The sequence below is a fragment of the Leptosomus discolor genome, chromosome 5 (genome assembly GCF_034619465.1).
Source record: "Leptosomus discolor isolate bLepDis1 chromosome 5, bLepDis1.hap2, whole genome shotgun sequence".
NCBI lineage: Eukaryota > Metazoa > Chordata > Aves > Leptosomiformes > Leptosomidae > Leptosomus > Leptosomus discolor.
This window is the reverse complement of record NC_141395.1, coordinates 774,470-793,579: the sequence shown is the minus strand read 5'-3', so window position 1 is coordinate 793,579 and position 19,110 is coordinate 774,470. Positions and strand designations below refer to the sequence as shown.

Below are 19,110 nucleotides of genomic sequence, written 5' to 3'. Positions count from 1 at the left end.
CAGCGGGTGCCACACCGACCCCGCTCACGGGCTGCACAGCGTTCGCTAACGGAGGGAAAGGGAAGCTGCTTGACGGGGACCCGGGTACAGGGAATCGAGTGTCCCGAGCAGGGCAGGGGGCTGGTGCCTGCTGGTGACAGGGTCTCCGCTGCAAGGCTCCTGGCAGCGGCGGGATGGCAGAGACTCCCCGAGCCGTGGTTTTGCTCAGTCAGTGCCATCCAGTCCTGGGGGTCCCGTGCGACTGTCCCAGCATGCGGCACCCGCAGACGCACCTTCACCCGGTGCAGAACATCTCCCAGATGTCCCAGCCCCGCACGGGCCACCCTGTGCGACCACCTCTGCAGGAACAGCTTCTGCTGGGGGTTCACCAGGCTTTACCCCCCACAGCCTGCCACCGTGACACCGGGGGTCACCCAGGCGCTAATCCACCACCGCAGCCAGGCGGGCCCCACGAGGGGTTGCCCCGGGGGAGCTCCTAGGGCTGTCTGCAAAGCCCACCTGAGCCTCCCTGGGCTGGCGGGGGGCCCTGGCCTGGTCCCCGCGGGCAGCCCCAGCCCTCAGCGCAGCCCCGCCATGTCCCCGCCAAGGCTGCAGCGGGCTCGGCCCTGGCTCCCGCGTCCCACCGCTGAAGAGGGGACGTGAAGAACACCCACCGACTCGGCACAGAGGTCTCACCCACAGGCTCCAGACGCTTCCACGACCCCGGCCCCCCTCACCAGAGCCCTGTGTGCAGCCGCATCCCGCCCGCCCCGAGGCCTCCCGCACCACCCGAAAGAGACGCGTTGCGCCCCCTTCATCCCGCAACGGCCCGCTGGAGCCGTTCTGCGCTAGCCCGCGGGCTAGCCCAGCGCGGCCGGGGCAGCCGCAAGGGGACGGCCGGGGCGCGCTGCGGCGGGCGGGGAGCGCAGGTTGAGGGGCGGCCGGCGGCGGAGGGGAGAGGCGGCCGCGGCCCGCTGGGCTGGCCCGGGCCGGGCCGGGCGGGTTGCCCGCGGTGTTGGGTTACAGCGCGGGCTGCCGGCGCTGGGTGGGGCGAGAGGAGCCCCGGCCCGGCCCGGCCCCGGCCCCGGCCCCAGCCCGCCCCTCCGCTCCCTCCGGGCACGGCGTGCGGCGGCCCGGCTGTTCCCTCCGCCCGCCCGGGGCGGCCTCCGGGGATGAGCGGGCTGCGGCGGCTCTTCCGCGGCAGCGGGCGAGCGCTGGCGTTCGTCTTCGCCGCCTCCGTCGTCTGGCTGCTCCTCGACATGGCCGCGCTCCGCCTCTCCCTCGGCGAGGCCGGCGGGCGGCTGCTGAAGGAGGCGGCGGGGCGCGGGCAGGGGCGCGGGCAGGGGCGGGCAGGGCTGTGGCGCGGCCCCGAGGCGCCGGCGGGCAGCCCCCGGCCCGACCCCCCCGGGCTCCGCCGCAGGGGCAGAGGGACGCCGGCCGCCCGGGCAGCCCGCCGGGAGCCCCCCCGCCCGCCGAGCCCCCCGCCCGCCGCCCCCGGGGGCTGGGGGCCGCGGGGCAGCCGCGCCGAGGAGCACCCCGCGGCTCCTCCGGGGGCTCGGCCGGGCCCGCCGCGGTCGGTTGTGGAGCGGAGAGGCGGTGCGGGGACGGCGGCAGCGAGCGAAGCCCCGTCGAAGGCAGCGGAGGGCTTCGTGGCAGAGCCCGCTGGAGGCAGAGCCGGGCGGCGGGAGGCACCGCCGCCGCCCGGGGCAAGCGCCCCACGTCCTCCCAAGCAGCCCCCTTCCCCGGCCCCGCCGGCTCCCGGCCGCACCGAGCCCGCGCGGCGGGACGGCGTTGGGGTGTCGATGGTGGAGGGACCCGGCCCCGCCACCAACGAGAGTCGGCAGCGGCCTGCCAGCACGGCAGCGGGCATGGCAGCCCTGCCTGGGCCGGAGGAAGCAGAAATGGGCAAGAAGGAAACTTCCTCCGAACATCGCTTCATCCTGATTAGCAAAGAGGGGCTTCAGCCCGTCAGCCCAGCAGCCCCACGTCTGGGATCCGACCCTGCGGGGAGCTTCACGAAGCGCCAAGAAGAGCGCGACGAGCAGCAGCTTGCTCACGACGACGGCGACGGTGCCCGTGCTGCGAACGCCATCGCCGGGGCTGCGGTGCCGGGTGGCCAGACGCTGGGTGCGACGCGAGGAGCAGCTCCCGGGGTGCCGGCCACCGGCAAGGATGGGCAGGAGCAGGCGGGCGGCAGCAGCCCGGGAACGCACAGGGTCTTGTCCAAGGATGCAACGCTTGCCCCGAGAGACCCCCGAGCTCCCGGACAGTTTGGGCACCCCGTTGCAGTTCCTGACGATAAACAAGAAGAAGCAAAAAGTAGATGGAAAGAAGGAAACTTTAATGTCTACCTCAGTGATCTGATCCCTGTAGACCGAGCAGTAGCGGACACCAGACCTGCTGGGTAAGATCAGCTTCCCTTGCACAAATACCTGCGCCACGCTCCTGGGAACCTGCTTGGTGGCTCCTGGGGAGGGCTGGTGGGCACACTGAGGCCTTTGCTTTGTGCGTGCCAGCCGGAAGGCAGCTTTTGCCTTTCTGGGTAAGAGCAGCTTGTTATTAAAGGTAAAACTGGGTAAAATGTGCAGATTGCCTTACCCTGCTAAGCCCTGCTGTCTGGGGAGGCTGGGGCACACGAGGCAGGCAGCGGGGTTCGGGTCTCTTTGCGCTTTAAAACACCATATCTGGTTTGTCAGGTACAGCACTGAGCGCTGTTTGGTTTCAGTGTTCGTGCATTTGGTTCCTGGAGCACCCTGTCGATTGGTCTCAGCAGCAGAATTCCCCCCTGCTCAGAGGTGCTTTCACACCTGAGAGCTGCTGCTGCCCTTCCCTTGAGGCAGAGGCACCCCAACAGTCCCCCTGCCCGAAGGGCCCGCTGGGGCTCCCAGAGCCTCTGACGGAGACAGAGCCATGCGCCGAGCTCTGACAGGGCTCAGCAGCCCGCAGTGGAGGAGGTCCAGGGGACGCTGCCGGGAGCGATCCTGCATGCGGAGCGGTGGCAGCGCTGCCCCAGTGCTGCGGAGCGCTGCGGTCGGTACCTGCTCTGCGGAGGCGGCTTGGGGGACAGGGATCTGTGGGCACACGTGGAGAGGGACGGCGAGTTTTGATTTGGAAAACTGTCATTTCAGTTACAGCTGTCCCCACGAAAGGTGGAGCTGATTGGGCAAATCTCGGTCCTGTGCTTCAGAAAAGACGTAGGAAAGAGCAGAGTAAGGGTGTGGGCAGCGCCCTGCCGACAGGAGGGGTAAGGGCTGGAGGGGCTCCCTCTTCTGAGCCGCTGTGCCTGGACGGCTGCAGGGAGGGTCCGGGGAAGGTGCCGGTTCAGGTGAGCGGCGGGTTCGTCTCTCATACTCAGCTTTTCCTGCTGCGGATGTCTCTCAGCCCCTTGGCAGGCGAGGGACCTGCCTCATGCAAAGACCCTCCCATGTCCCTCTTCCCACGCTCGCAGACCACGGGTCTAGATGGGAGTTGTTCTGTGATGTGTCCCACAGGACAAGGCGCAGACGTTCCTGTGGCGCTCGCCAATGGGCCGAGGTGAGGCAGTGCACCGGAGGGAATGGGGCAGGGGAGGAGGGACACAGCTAGGACAGCTTTCTGGTGGGCAAGGGGATGCCAGCTGCAGAAGCCACCTGTGCACGGGAAAAGAGCCAGGGCGGCTCAAAGCCAGCGCCGTGTTTGGTCTTTGACAGCAAAGCCCTGGAGCCGTGGAGCAGAAGCCGCCTCCCAGGAGCACCCGTAAGCGCAGCCTGCCTGCCGCCGGTGAGCCACGCACCTGCCCGTCAAGGGGCGGCGTTGCTGCCTGGGCGTCACGGGGAACGCCTTGGCCAAACAGGGGCGCGTCCCTGACGGCGCTGCCAGGGGACGTGTGCCGCCACGCTGGGGCATGGGGCCATGGGGAGCTCCCCTGGGCGCCCCAGTGCTGGCCAGAGCCTGTTGGCACGGCAGAAATCGGGCCGTGAGGGCCAGCTGCAGTCGGCAGCGCTCGGCGATCAAACAGCACGTTAGTTTTTTGGTGGAGCCTTCCAGCCTCTGCCAATTTAGACTCCAGTTCCTCTTGTGACCCGTGCTGGAGGGCTGGACTAGACCACTGGAGTCTGGCGACAGGAAACTTGTCCCGTCACAGGCTTCGGTCTGCCTGTCCGTGTGCAAGGCTTGCTGCTTTCTGCGCTTTGCTTGCTGTGCCGGTGCTTGCCGAGCACCGTGCCGCTGCAGAAATGCGTGCAGGAGGAGTCCCACCAGGGAGGAGCGGGATGCACAAGCCCCGCAGGTGAAGGCCGGGGTGGCCAGGAGGCTTGCGGGGAGCGCTCCCTGCAGAGCCCTGGACCCCGTTTCAGCCCAGCACTGCAGCGCCAGCAGCGAAGGTCCCCGGGTGCCTCTGCCCTCTCCCCAGGCTGCCATCACAGCTGCTCTGGGACAATCAAGTGGCCCAGGTTTAGACAGGGACCTGGATTTCCTGGCTGGGCAAAACAAGTGTCGCGTGCTTCACGACACAGTACGGGCTGCGTAAGTTGGCACCCGTGCCAGCAGGCGTGGGGAGGGACCCCAGCTGCGCCTGCCAGCTGGGAGAGGTTGGGGCTGGGCACCCCTGCAGCTCAGGTCTTCAGTGCCGCCACACTCAGGGGCCGTACAGCTAAGGTGACAGTTTCCCAGAGTGACTTAAGAGCCTACGTTTTGCAGACTTTCAGGGTGATATTAACAGAACATAAAAGCTGTGGGTCATTTTTGTTTAAAAGCCTGTTTAGGGGTGGAATTTCAAAAGGATTTGACTTCTACTTAACATTAGTTCTATTTATTGTTATATATGCATACATAAAAATATATGTGTATGTACATATACGCATATAGTTAGCAAAGAAGTGGAGCCCAAACTCATACAGGATATAGTGAAATAGTGTCTTTAGCTGGAGGTCAACAATGCCAAACCCATTCCTCTCTGGCTAGAAATCCTACTTTTTTAGGCAAGAAGGGAGAAAAATACGTTCCTCAGTTTGAGGTTTCCCATCGCCCTTGCACGGACGCTTTCCAGCTGCCCTGGAAAAGAGCCCATTTGCTGCTAATGAAGGGGCTAAAGAGAAAAGTCCTCTTTTCAGGTACTGCCTGTTCACAGCTTGGATCTTAGCTGCATTTTCTCAGCTGCTCTTACATCCCTCTCTCCTTGCAATGAAAGCTGTTGTGCTCGGCAGCTGTCTCCCACTTTATCCATGGCCTCTGTCCCTCCTTCCTGCGTGAGCTGCCTCCTTGGGTTCGCTGGAGGAGCAACTACAATTCATCTCTTTTCCCCTAGTTTAGCTGTGCCTTGTTGTCCTGCCTCCTTGCAAGCAGCCTCCCTGGCAGTTCAGCCCCTGCCTTCTCTCTGTCGGCCCCGGGAGTCCTGCCAGCTCGCCCAGACCAGCCCCCCGGGCTGCAAAGTGGTCCCATCGCCACGGGCCAACACCCTCACAGTTTCCAACCAGACCGTATCAAACAGCACATCCCCTCCTGGCTGGGCCAGCCCTGGCCGCTGCCTGAGGGGAACCAGGCTACAGGGGGAGAAGGAGAGGCATGTCCCAAGGATTGTGACAGAGCGTAACTCTGGGGTTATTTTCACTTACCCAGAGCACTTCCGACTAGCTGCAAAGCCCTGAAACACCTCTGAGATTTCTTCAGAACACCACATGGTCTGAGCTGTGCGGTGCCCTGGTGTCAGTGTCTGAGCCGGCACCAGCTGAGCCCGAGGGCCCGTTCGTTGAGCAGAAGAACAAGAAGTCAGTTTTCCGTATGTTCCCATGTACCTGACCCTGTTTTCTGTCCGCTGTTGACAGCAAAGCAAACAGTGGTTTTGATTCATCACTGAGAAATTCATTTTCTGCATCTGCAGATAGGCTGGTGCCTGTCCTGCCTGCAGGAGGTCTGCTCTGGAAGGACAAGAGACAAAAACCTGCTGTCAGACTTCAGCTTATTGACGGGAGAGAGAGAGAGAGAGAGAAAGTCCCAGCAGTTCATGGGTATTCTGGGATAAACCAGGCGGTCTGGGGGAGAGGAGCGCTCTGCCAGGCGTTCTGCAGGGCTGGAGATCCACTCGGAGATAGGAGAGCTGAGGGAGCCCCGCTCTGCACGCAGCAGAGCGGTGCTGGAATTGCAAATGAGAGATGAGAAAAGCTACTCATCGACCTTCTTGTTCAAACACAGACCTGACCCAGCCGTTGCGGTTTTGGCCGTCACAGGGTGAAATGACAAACCCGTAGGCACGGCAGAAATTTCATCGCTCCTGGGATCAGCCGATGCGTATCGCTGGCTGTTTGCGAGGGAAGCAGGTGCTGCTTGGAGCTCCTGTACGGGGGCTCGGGGCGCTGCCGGCCGGGCTGGGGCATCCCCGGGGAAGTGGGGGTGCTCAGGGCGTGAGATACGGGGTGCTGAGGGAGCGGACCTGCCAGCACCATCGTACATGCAGTTTGGATGCTGGAATGTTCTCCTACCCTCCACGGTCCCCTGAGTGAGGTGCAGAAGTTGGACTGGGCGACTCTTCCTCGCTGTCTGCCTGTTCGACAAGTTGCCGTGCCGGGAAACCCTTCATGGAATTAAATGGCCGTTTCCCTGCATTTTGAACGCAATACCGGTTCTTTTCTTTTAACGGGGCTGTCTCACACAGCCCGGGATCCCAAGCCCTGTGGGTGCTCGGAGCATCGCAGGGCCCCTTCCCTGCAGGAGTCCCTGAGAGCAGCGGTGCAGAGCTGGGAGCGGCCTCGCTCCTGGGCCCTTTGCACTGTTCCCTCACGGCAAGGGGATGTTGCAGCCGGGGGGAGGGAGTTAAAAAGAGGTCCCTGTTAGGAAGGGGTGAGCACATCCTATCCCGCAGGGCTGCCCACAAGAGGGGCGCTGGGGCCGTGTGGGGAGTTCCCCCTGCTCACCCCTCTGCTCCCTCTCCTGACAAAATCCCATTGCAGGGCTTTGCCTCCGTATTTCACATTTGGCTTTTCCCCGCTCCCTCCGCGGTTTCCTAGAAAACACTCAAGCCTGGGGACTTCCAGGAGCGCGACCGGCCGTCGCCTGTGAGCCTGTGTTGCCGTTGCAGGTGCTCCGAGCAGCGGGTTCACGACGACCTCCCGACCACCACCATCATCATGTGCTTCGTGGATGAAGTGTGGTCCACCCTCCTCCGCTCTGTTCACAGCGTCCTCGGCAGATCTCCGCCGCACCTGATTGAGGAAGTCATTTTGGTGGACGACTTCAGCACTAAAGGTAGGTGAAGCTTCCGCTACCTTTATGAAACTAATATAACTTGAGGCCAAAATACAATTTGTTCTCTGTAATTCAATTCTGAATAGTAGAGAGAAATCACATTTTCTCCTTTCGATGTATTGAAGCGTGTCCCCAGCCTGCGCTCTTTCCGGAGGAGGGGGATCAGAGGGCAGATGGGCACTGGGGGGTGGCTGTGGTGGATCGAGCTGCCGCTCATGCCTGACACCTTGCCAGGCTTTATCGCTCACGTCTCTCCCATCCCAGTTCACTCACTCAAACACCGCTGCCTTTACAGGTGTGTGTCACTAAGCTTGCACTCCAGTGCTGCTTTGCACGTGTGCCGGAGGCTGGTGGCGGCGCCGCCGTCCAGGAGCAGCAGGGAGCTCGGTCCTCCCCAACCCGTGCATCTTCGTGGCGTCCTGGCTCAGGGGCTCGTGGGTTCATAAAGGCGCTGTCACCCGTCTCGGTGCAGTTCCCAGGCGAGTGCCCCCCTGTTTTCAGCGCTGGCGGCAGGGGAGGAGCAGCACGTGCTTCCCAGGCGCTCAGAGAACAGGGTAGCTGCGGTAAAAGCAGTGGTGAGCCGGGCATCTGCGCGTGCACGGTGCCTTTGCCTGCGTACTCTGGCATTGCAGAGGATATCGAACCTCTGCTTTGTAATGCTTTGGCGCTCTGCTGACTTCAGCCCTTAAAAATTTAGGAATGATGTAATTTTCCGACTGCTGGTTCTTCAGGGAAAGTGCTGTCTCAGACGGACTTCAGAGCTCATGCCACGCGTACAAAGAGCCTCCAAGGCAACATCAGTAGGTGCAAAAAAGAGGAAAAAGGCTCAGTTTGCTCGTTTGAAAAATAATCATGAAAACATGTTGATACCATTTCCCCTCAAAAGCATCTTTTCAAGTTTCCTCTTTACTTTCTCCCTATGGCTTCCCTTTGCACCTGCTCGTTAGCCAGTGGCCATCTGAACGCTGGGTTGGCAACCGAAACCTTGCGAGTGCAGGTGAATTACGGAGAGCTCTGCTCGGCATTGCTGCAATCCAAGGAGCAGCAGCAATGACCTACAGCAAACGTGTCCGCAAATATTTCAGCTTTGGAGCCTTGCAGAGCGTTTAAGTGGCTTTTGAGAAAACCAAAGAGCACCCGTGAAGCCCCTTGGTGAGGGAGGTTGGGGGTCCTCCCCGCAGACCAAGCAGTGTAAGTGGGTGGCTGTCTCCGAATGAAGCCCTGGGAGCAGCAGCAGCACCGCAGCAAAGGCTCCCAGGCTCTTCTGCCAGAGGGAAGCCACCCACAAACAGGACAGCCTGGCGCTCAAGTCCCCCAGACCACCTTTCCCACACCCTCTTTTTCCTGAGAGCTTACCGTGGCCGCGGGAAACCGTGCAAAAGCAACCTGGAAAGTAGAGAAGTGCCACAGCAAAACCTCGTGCAGTTTAAACCCAGGCTTGAGTCTTTAAATGTGGCGCTTAATATTGAGAAATTTGTAGAGCACAAAAAAAGTATTTTTTTAGGCAAAGGAAAACAATTCGCCGACAGATTTTAATTGCAAAAAAGAAAAAAAATTAAGTTTGGAGTATTTGAACAATCATTCGATACCTGGTTTGGATCATGAGCTGCCCAAGCCAGGCCGCTGGGATGTTGCTCGTGGCCTGTCACCAAACGCCCCGCACTTGCTGCTCTCCACTTTCCGTGTCTCCTGCCTGCAGCGAGTCCTGCACTTGCCCAGCACCGGCTACGGGGCCGCTTTTGCTGCCCCCGCTGGGTTTGCGCCGAGGCGGAGCGGCCACCCTCCGCGCAGGGAGCGGCAGGCGCTGCCGCCGCCCGCAGCCCTGTCCTTCGGAGGGGCAGAGCCAGCGCAGCCCGTGGCGAGCCAACAGCACCGAACTCCACGCCCGGCAGAGCACCGGGAGACGCATCTCCAGCAGGGGTTTTTAGACTCATCAGCCTGAGCCTGCTGGCACTGCTGTGGGTGGGGGTTTCACCGGGGAGCAGGCTCGGACCGTGATGCCGTGCACCAGAAGCCCTGCAGCTGTGCCCAGATGTTCGTGCCCCAGGACTGAGGACCTTGGTGTGTCCTGGAGGTGCTTCCAAGGAAAATCTGCCCTCTGCTTTTCGTCCTGGAAGTGGGTGCCAAATGGGTAAGTCAGCCTCAGCCTCTCCTTCTCCTTCTCTGCAGAGTACCTCAGGGAGAAGCTGGATAAGTACATGTCGCAGTTCCCAAAAGTGAAGATCCTCCGTCTCAAGGAGAGGCACGGTCTAATACGGGCCAGACTGGCAGGAGCAGAGATCGCCAAAGGTAGGACGAAAGCCATTGTGCAGCCCTGTCCGCGCCCCCCACTTAAGCCATCTCCAGCACTGAGTTGTAGTCCCCTCCCGGTGAACTAAGGGCATCTTTTCGGTATGCGAAGCGCAAGGGTCTGACGAGGGGACGAGCTGTGGCTTGTCCAGCACCTCAGCATGGCCCTCGCAAGCGGCACTTGGGATCTCCAGCCGTGCCGCCCCGGCTCCGCTGCCTGCACAGACGAGGCCACGTCGCCCCTGAAGTGGCGATTTCTGCCGGGAGCCGCCCCGCTTTGCTCCGCAGGCCGCGGTGGGCGAGTGGTGAAAACGTGCCCTGGGCTACGGCTGGGAGGGTTTGGAGAGCCATGGGGGGCCGTGGCACCGTCAGCAGCACGCCGAGCCCGCGGGGAGGCTGGCAGTGCGGGAGGGGGACGGGGCACCTGGGGCCTGAGGCTGCCCCGGCCTCTGCCGCAGGCGCTGTCCTGACGTTCCTGGACTCGCACGTGGAGTGCAACGTGGGGTGGCTGGAGCCGCTGCTGGAGAGGGTCCGCCTGAGCCGGGCCAAGGTCGCCTGCCCCGTCATCGAGGTCATCAGCGACAAGGACATGAGGTAAGGCGGCGCGCGCCCCTGGGAAACCCAAAATCCATGCCAGTGGCTGGAGCGAAACCTCTTCCTGGGACCACCAGCGTACTAATTACAGGAAGACACAGGTCCAGACCTCCCAAGCAGCCTTCAGCAGCTTTTCACAAGGGATGCGTAGCGCTGCTGTACACCAGAAATCAACATCAGCAGTGGACGTCGCCCCTTCATTTGTTGCACACGCCTTTTCCCTTTTTCATGGCTTTTAGTACATGAAGAGGATTCCTGATGAAAGTCGTTAAAATCCTGTTTTAATTATGAACAGATATTCCTCTTCACTCATTAAGGGTGACATTTCAATCAGGAATGTGACTCAGAATTAGTCATCCCGATCTTTTCCCTGTTCAGTTACATGACTGTGGACAACTTTCAGCGTGGGATTTTTACTTGGCCAATGAATTTTGGATGGAGGCAGATTCCGCAAGAGGTCATCGAGAAAAATAAAATCAAGGAAACTGATATAATAAGGTAAAAAAAGCAGAGGTGGGAACTCTGTGAACCAAACTTAATAATTTAGGAGCAAAGGCTCCTTCCAGGCCGAATGTCCCTTTGCTCGTAAGGGCACAGAGGCAGCGGTCGCTGCGGGCAGTCATGTCGCCAGAGACGGGCAGAGCTCAGCAAGCCTTTCTCGCCCCTCGCGGTACCGCTGGTGTTTTGCCGGTGCCACCAGGCCCGGGGGGATGTGCCATTGCATGTCTCCCTTCCGTGCCCCGTGACGGCTTTCAGGCTGGGTAAAACCACCCAAATACCGTCCGTTTTAATGTGGCATCTGTCAGCCTGCAGCGAAGCGGCGCATCAGGTGTCCTCGCTGCCTCTGTAAGTGCAGGCCCAGCCGCCGTCCCGGAGCGTTTAGTAGCCCACCGCTTCTCAACGGTTCCCTCGTCAAAACAAGGGGAAAGGGACAGGCGCTTCCCGACCAGCTGGCATGCCGTGTGGCTTTTCTCCTCCCAGGTGCCCAGTCATGGCAGGCGGCCTGTTTTCCATCGATAAGAAGTATTTTTTTGAGCTGGGAACGTACGACCCGGGCCTGGATGTTTGGGGAGGTGAGAATATGGAGATTTCGTTCAAGGTACGTCACTCTCGGAACCCTGTTCCTGCACGCCTGCATCCCTGCCAGCCTGACTGGGGTGATGGGGCTCAGCTGGGGGCTCCGTGGGGCAGCCCCGTGCTGGGGACCCCATCCCTCCGGGCAGTTCACTTGCTTCTCTGCTTCTCTTCTGGCTTGCACAAAGCCAGCACCCGACATTTGCCTGTGTTTCTCTCAAAGCAGCCTCTCTTTCTCAGGTCTGGATGTGCGGAGGAGAGATTGAGATTGTTCCATGCTCCAGAGTTGGGCACATTTTCAGGAACGACAATCCTTATTCCTTCCCGAAAGATCGGGTGAGAACGGTGGAGAGGAACTTGGCCCGCGTTGCGGAGGTCTGGCTGGACGAGTACAAGGAGTTATTCTACGGCCACGCGTACCACTTAGTCTTGAAAAACCTGGATGTCGGCGACCTGACTCAACAAATCCAACTGCGAAAGAAGCTTCAGTGCAAAAGTTTCCGGTGGTACCTGGAAAACGTCTACCCAGACCTGGAAGCTCCCCTGGTTAAAGCCAGCGGGCTGGTAGGTAGCCAAAACAGCATGCTGCGCTTCCTTTAAACACGTTTTCCATGGCAGGCTGGGCTCTTGGGAGCATCCCGGTGCGCTGTCTCTGGGTCGCTTCCCTGGCATTTGGTCACATTTTTGAATATTTGCTGTGTGACGGCAGTCTGGATGCCCCCGTGTTTTTATAAAGAAATAGGTCACAATTCCAAGAGAGGATTTGGAAGAGATTTTGGAAAAAGAGCCAGCTCAGTGTTTAAACCCCAGCTGAGCCGCCCATGGGGTCACGGCCAGGGGACGTGCCTCCAGGGCGGGAGGTCCAGCATCCTCCCTACCTGCACGGCTTTGTTGGCCACGGCAGGAGAGAGAAACCCCGTTTCGGGGGGGAATGGGGGTGCCTGGGCGGCACAGGCAGGGACGGGCAGGAGGCCCGGGCGCAGGCAGGGTTTGTACCGGTGCTGTGCTGCCAGCAGAGCGCAGCAGAAATCCGCTTTTCCTCCGCGCTGCCTGCAGACGGGCAGGGCAGCAGCCCGGGAGAGCCCTGGCTTCCTCCAGTGCAGGTGAAGCCTGTGCCTCGGCAGGGCTCGGTGGGCAGAAAACACCTTAAATTCCGTTCTGGGTTAAGTCCTCCGTCCTGCCTCCCCCAGCCCCTCGCTGGTGCGTGGCTGAGGAGCGTAACCCGGTCAGGCTCCGTTTCTCCTCCACCATCCCTCCAGCTCCACGAAATTGTGGCGCTCGCTGGCACTGGGTCCTACTTGTGCAGCTACTCCACGGGTGTTCAGTGTTGCTTCACCGACACTAAAAGGTGAATTAAGCAAGAATAAAACGTGAGTTCTGAATTTGGCCCAGCCCTGAGCCTCAGCAGAACATCGGCTGCTGCCTTGAACATTCGGAAACCTCAAATATTCCTCCCAGAAAAGATACGACATTGATTGCAATCTAATTATAATTGCAATAACAAACCTGGTTTGTCAGAAAAATTGCAGCGATGTCAGGCATGAAAACTAAAGGGTTTGCTGCCTTTGCCCCCCCATCCCCGTCTCCCGGTGCCGCAGCAGGAGCGGCACTTGCCGAGAGGAGGTGACCAGGAGCCGGTGACCGCAGGGCTGGCCTGGCCGGGAGAGCGAGCACAAGAACTGCAGTCGCGTCCCTCCCTGCCAAGGCGCACGGCCTCCACTTACTGCACCGGCCCTTCTGGGAGCCAGGGAAAAGCACAGCAACCATTTGGCCGCGTGTCAGGCTTGTCTGTGGGCCAAGGGCGTAACGTGACGGTTCCCCGTCCCAGGGATCCCTAGGGATCCAGTCGGTCTCTGCCAGCTGCAGCCGGTGCGTTACTTCTATGGCCGAGCCGAGGCGGTGTGGGAGGGCAGCTCTGCAGAGAGCAGGGGGGACACGCCGCGCCTCCTCGGGGTGACCCCTCGGCGCTCGGGGAGCAGCTGCAGGTCACTGCCGGTTTCAGGCACTTCAGCGGATGGTGGCAGTGGATCCATTCGGACGCGGCTCCGAGCAGCTGCCGCACACGAACCGAGGGCTGTCTGCTGGCGCAGCCGCTCCGAAACCCGTACGGCCGAAAGCCGGCGTCCCCGCGTTGCCTTCTGGAAAGCAACGCTTGGATCAGACTGAAGGCTCCAGTGAAGCATCGGCTAAAGTGGCATTTTTTAAAAAGAATTAGCAGTGATAATCTTGAGAACAGGAAAAAATGGAAAGTTCTTGAGAAATACACACTTTTTCAGCTCTTTTTGTTTCAATCAGAGCAATAAAACTTAATGTCAAATTCAGTGCAAAGCAGTTAGGCCGTAGAGAGAGACCTCTGTTTCGACTGAACCAAAATCCCAGCTTTTCAGAGGTGTTTGTGAAAATTTTCAAGATGTTGCCTTGCATTTGTCCTGATTCAGGCCACCTGAATCACTCTTTTATCTTCATTCTCAAAATTTAATAGGGCAGAAAATCTTGTTTTCAGCTAGCTCTGCAAATTCCAGCTGTGCTGAACACTCTCCAGAGTTACTCGAGAACTGTTTTCTGAATAGCCTGTTTATTCACCAGGATTAATTCATAAGTTCTTCAGAAATTTTGCGAGAGAAGGAATGACATTTGCAAGGAGTCGGGGATGTGAGCAGCCCGACGGACACACCGCCGGGGGGGGTCAGCGGAGCTGGTGCCAGTGCCTGCAGACTGCGGCCGACCAAGCCCCTGCTGGTCTTCAGCCCGGGGACCGGAGGGGGCTGCTAGAGCTCAGCCGCTGTTTTCGGCTTTCCCGTGTGCTCTCCCCTACTCCTGAGCGACCCTACGAGCAGCGTTAGGAAAACGCCCCTCGCAGAGCGGGCGCTGGCCGGGCAGGGGGGCGCGGGCTCACCCGAGAGGGACGGCTGCGGGGAGAAAGAGCGAAGAGCAGCGGGGCAGCAGAGCCTGATGCTCCCTCGCAGCAGGCTGGGGCTGAGTACACATCCCGGAGGAAGATCTGCGCTGCGCTGCCCAGGGTGCAGCGCTCGCTCGTCCTCTTTCTCCCCGCCAGAGCGAGGTAATGGCAGTTTGGTTAAAAACAGCTTAATGGTGGCGTTCCTGCTCTGGGGGACCACGGCTGCATTTCCCCGTTGATGGTGGTGGGTACAAGGCAACCAACCGGATGGAAAACAGAAAGAGTTACCTCGGGGTGAGGCACCGAGCACGTCATGTATAGTGATGAAGTCATTCCCCAGGGTCCGTGGCGGGCTGCCAGAGCCCAGGGCCCCCTGCCCCAGCTGGGGGAGCACTGGCCCGAGCCAGGATGGGACCACCAGGTGCTGACATCAGCTGCACACAGTGGCCGCTTCCCTCCTTCATGATGTAGCAACGGGAAGGGATTCTGCAGTCGTTATTGTTGGGAGCTGTTGTTGTGGGGGTTTGCAGAACAGGAACATAAGCTATGTCCAAAAAAAACCCCCCAAAAGAACGTGTCTCATCCAGCCTTGAACGTTTCTGGAAAGGGCATCCAGCCTTGACTGTTTCTGGAAAGGGATAGTTTCAAGCTTCTCTTTGTAGAAGAACGTATGTAGTGGACCAGATGTGCATTTACACACCCCTCCAAGCACTATGCCACATCATCTCTGCTTCACTCAGTTAAGTGGACAGTATTAATTGGTGTCCTGTGAATCCAGCAGGTTAACTGCAGTGTAACAGCCTCTCCTCTTTCTTGGGAATTTGTGTTTCATTTTGCATTTCGGTGCTCTTTTCTAGCTTGTTAACGTGGCCGTGGCAAGATGCATCACTGTGGAAAACACCACTCTAGCTTTCGAGGCGTGTGATGTTAACAACAAGGTAGGAAGACCCTGCCTACTGAGCGTATAATACCATTTCAGTGCGCGGCATAGAGCTCCTGTACCCCTCCATGCTGACCCTGGCCCCCCGGGAGCTAACGCAGTCCTTCCCACCGGGGGACGTGGCCAGACAATGCCTGGGAGCAGCGAGGGGCAGGAATTTGCAAAGCCTGTAGCCAAGCAACGGCCCCAGCCTCAGCCAACTGAGCTGGAATAGGAAGGTTTGATAAAGCCCTGAGCCCGCACGTGGAAACGGGGAGAAACGTTTAAATACGGGCCTGGGGACTGTGTGAAACGGGCAGTTGCACGGTGTCGCTAGACGGGAGGCAGCTGCTGTGCTCGACCTTTCCCTTTGCCGGCAGCGTCTCTTGGGCAGTTCCCCGCTAACCGCTCACTGCCGGCACGGGCCAGCGCGCGGATCGGGGCCTGCCGTGCACCGGGGGTGGTCCGTGGGCACCCCAGCACCAAGGTGCCGCCGGGGAAGGCGGCAGGGCAGAGGAGCAGGCAGCCATCGGGTTTGGGGTCCGGGCTGCTGCGGCGGGAGTCACTCCCAGAGCCTGCACCGGGGCCGTCCTGAGCTTTTTAGCTCTGCAAACCCATAGGAAAGGTCTTCCCGTGGATCACAGCTTTCCTCATCCCACTGTCCCAGGAGGAAGGCGAGGAGAGCCTCTGCCTGGGAGCCGCTGCCAGCCCCGAGCGGCCAGCTTTGCCGACAGAAGGCGAGGGGGCTCACGGCTCTCTCCCCGCTCTCTCCCCGCAGCACCAGAAGTTCAACTACACCTGGCTGAGGCTGATCCGGCACGGAGAGCTCTGCCTCGCCCCGGCCGGCGCCGCGGGAGCGCTGGGCCTGCGCCGCTGCGAGGGCAGGAGCCGCGGCCTGACGTGGCTGCACAGGTCACTGGCCGCCTTCCAGCCGGAGCTGGTGAGTGACGCCCCGGCCGCGGCCCCTGGTCCGGGTCGGAGTGCCGGCGTGCAGCCGCAGCCCCCTGCAAGGCGCGGGGCGTACCCCGGCCCCTCTGGTCACGGCTTTGCCAGAACTCCCCTGTCACCTGAAGCAAAGCGCTTTGCCCCCCAGCGCCGCTGGCTCTCCTCGAGGGGACAGGGACGCGCCGTGCCGTAGGCTGCATCCACCCAGGGGACGGGCGGCCCGACGCTGTGCCGGGGGACTGGGGGACGCTGGTCACGGCGAGGCGTTTGCTGCCTGGGCAGCGGCAACAAAACATCTCGGTTTTACACAGAAACCGTCGATAGCACTTAGGTAGAGATTACTTGATATTGATTGGCATCCAGCTCGCGGTGGTTTTAAAAGAAAGCATTTATGGAAAGGAAAAGAAACGGTACTTACATTTATTGCCTGCACTGCAAAAAGCAGGAGAGTTGCAAGTGTCTCTCTGTCAGCCTGGTGTAAGTAGTTGTCCAAAATGCTGTGAAATGGGATACTTTAAGAAAGAAATACTCTTAATTTAAGAAAGAAAAAACATAGCTAAGTTACACACTCATTATATCGACAAGCTCCCATTCCTCTCTAGTCTGAAAAATAGAACTTTCAAAGCCAGAATGCGACAGTGCCACGGCTCACAAAGGCCAGGGCGTTTTGTGAAAAATACATGAAAATTGTCATCCTCTTAAGAGTCCAGACAGCATTATCAGTGCACGGGCAGCTTTTGTCATCTCTCCCAGCCTGAGCTCGCCTTCAGCCTGAGTTAGGTGTGTTTGGTGGTCCCTGCCAGAACAGGGGGCTGGGCAGGGGCCGCTGCCCCCAGCCGTGGCAGGGGACCAGTCTGGCCGCCCGAAGGCACCAGCACCGACACGCTCCCTGGGGACAGGCAGCCTCTGCCAGTGTGGTCGCATCAGCCTTTACTGGTGCCAGCAACGGGAAGCCTGAAGAGCAGCTCAGTGGCTGGTGGAGCTGACTGAAGGAATTACGATGCTTGACCTTCTTCCGATGTCACAGGGTCGTTGTCTCATAGTAATGATGCGAAGTGCATTTACTATATGCACAAAGACCCAACTTTTGCCCAGCCAACGCTCTACACGTCATTTCAGGAGTATCTCACCTGGGTATTCACCAACTGATCGTAGGAAACGCGGCACTGCTGGGCGGTGACGCGGAAACGTCCCTTACCTTTGATGGCAAACGCAGCATCGCCTTGCTGGCCACGTGGGTCAAGGGGATAAAGCCAAGCAGATGTGAAAAGCAAAAGCACGCAGCTGGCTCAGGCTCTTCATTCTTTCATAATCCAGTTGACTGCCCCAGCATTTGAACTTCAATGCCGAGTTACCTAACATCCTTCTCCGCGCAGTAGGCGCGCTTTGGGTTCTTCAGCCAAGAAGCCCCAAAGCACAAAAACCAGTCTCCTGCTGTACAGTCCCCTTTATAGCAAACAGGTAGCAAATAGCATCTGGAGTGGTCTCCTTTGCATAGTAATTACCACTCGGACAGAGAGAGAACGAATCTCTCCGTTTCCAGTGAGTGAAAAGCCACAAGGCACAGAAGGTACAGTATGATCCTGGCTCAGCAGCAGGTGCTGGCCTTGGATCCCACCCAAAAGTCCCTGTGAGTCGGCAGAGAGACCTTACGTATGAGGGAAATGCGAAAAAAGGGGCACACCGTAAAGAGTCAAGCTTTCTTGGTGGAAAAATAGAGCAGCTGCTGCTGCCTGAGTCCCAAAGCCTAAGCCTCCCTAAAGCCCTGTCTCTCTCCCCTGCAGACAGACCACATCATCTCAGAGCACCTCCAGCGGCCGACGTGCTTGGAAGTGGATCCCTCTCACAAAGCCCTGCGGGTAAATGCCTGTGACTCTGCAAATCCTTATCAAAAGTGGCAGTTTGGCAATTACTATGCAGACTGAAGGGAACAGAGCTGAACCAGAAACTCTGTGTTTTCATCTTGTGAATTCAGCAAGGACATCTGTGCGAGCTGTGGCAGCAATTACAGAACTGGAAGTTCATTTCCAAGTGATAACTGAAACCCGTAATTTAAACCAGCTATTGAGAGATCAGAGCACCGAAAGCAGCACATCTGGTTTAACGATGGCTGAAACAGCTAGGCGTGTCCTCCCCTCACTGTGGGAGACTGTGGCAAAAACTCAAATAATTTTCTGTATTATTAAATGGAAATATTTTCTCAAGTCGTACTGTAAGCAAACCTTCATCAGTTCCCCCTGGACACCACGTAAGCTACAGAAATACTTCCAGGGCTCTGCAGTCTGTAAACGGCAAATTGGGCTGCTTATTCTTCCACAGAAAATGGAAGTTTATTGACCAACGCATTAAAAAAATCCATCCAACATGCCCACGCTGGGTCTGGCTGCAGGATCCTGCCCTGTGGGACCCGTTGACTCCGACAGATGAGTATCAGGGTTCCGTTAGGAATCGATTCCTTATCGAAAAAGCCGCCTTTTAATAATGGGAGGCAAATGTGGGTCGATAAGCCGCCCCAGCAGACAAGGTAAGCCGGGGGCTGCGGAAGAAGCGACGAGCACGCCTTGCCCGCGCGCTGCGGGCAGCGAGGACGGGTGTGCCGTGCTTTGCTTGGAGGGGAGAGGAGCTGCCAGGGAGGCGAACCGCGGGCTTGTCCTGCTTCTTGCCGGCGGCACGCACCAGAGGCCAGCTGGGGAGCACCTCGTCCCGGGGCAGCCGGGCCGTCCCCACCCCGGGGCTGCTGGGGCTCCAGCCCTGCCCCCGAGCCCCCATGTCTTTTTTAGGGCTCTCCTAGGCCCACCGCTGCTTTCCTTGGCGCCCAGCTGGCCGGGGCGTGGGGTCGCAGTGGTGCCTGTGGCCAGGCTCCACCCACCAAAAGTCCCTCTGAACCTGCTGTCATGGGCAGGTTTTTTTTCTTACTGTGAAGCTTTTGATCTCTAAAAGCCATCACCAGTTTCTGAAGGGACAGATTTGACAGGCGAATAGATTCTGCTGTGACAGGACAGTGGGATCCGGGACGTGTAACACCAGTGCGGCCCAGGCAGGAGTTGTTCCCCGGCTGGGAAGTTCTGGCTGTGGGAGGCTGCTCCCCATAGAGCTGTGGTGTCGCTGGGGACAGTGGAGCTCCTCCTGCTGCCCCGCTGCCCTGCGCTGCGGCGGGGGGCTTCTCCAGCACGAGCTGGGCTGAGCATCGCCC

The 19,110-nt window shown here is 59.3% G+C and overlaps 1 protein-coding gene across 1 annotated transcript; it reads left to right on the top strand.

Moving 5' to 3' along the window:
- Window positions 1-1,151: 1,151 nt before the first annotated feature.
- GALNT5 (polypeptide N-acetylgalactosaminyltransferase 5) lies at window positions 1,152-17,842 on the top strand. Its single transcript, XM_086465700.1, has 10 exons — window positions 1,152-2,383; window positions 7,031-7,197; window positions 9,367-9,486; window positions 9,945-10,080; window positions 10,459-10,578; window positions 11,062-11,179; window positions 11,395-11,718; window positions 14,911-14,991; window positions 15,751-15,912; window positions 17,702-17,842. Exons 1-10 carry the CDS (start codon window positions 1,152-1,154, stop codon window positions 17,840-17,842), a joined length of 2,601 nt encoding a protein of 866 aa, XP_086321826.1.
- Window positions 17,843-19,110: the final 1,268 nt, after the last annotated feature.

What these genes read in the sequence shown, in the direction of transcription:
- GALNT5 (XM_086465700.1), top strand. Translation starts at nt 1,152, where the DNA reads ATGAGCGGGCTGCGGCGGCTCTTCCGCGGCAGCGGGCGAGCGCTGGCG. An exon ending in GCGGACACCAGACCTGCTGG is followed by an intron (nt 2,384 to 7,030) that starts GTAAGATCAGCT and finishes TTGCCGTTGCAG; the next exon opens with GTGCTCCGAGCAGCGGGTTC. An exon ending in CGTGTGATGTTAACAACAAG is followed by an intron (nt 14,992 to 15,750) that starts GTAGGAAGACCC and finishes CTCTCCCCGCAG; the next exon opens with CACCAGAAGTTCAACTACAC.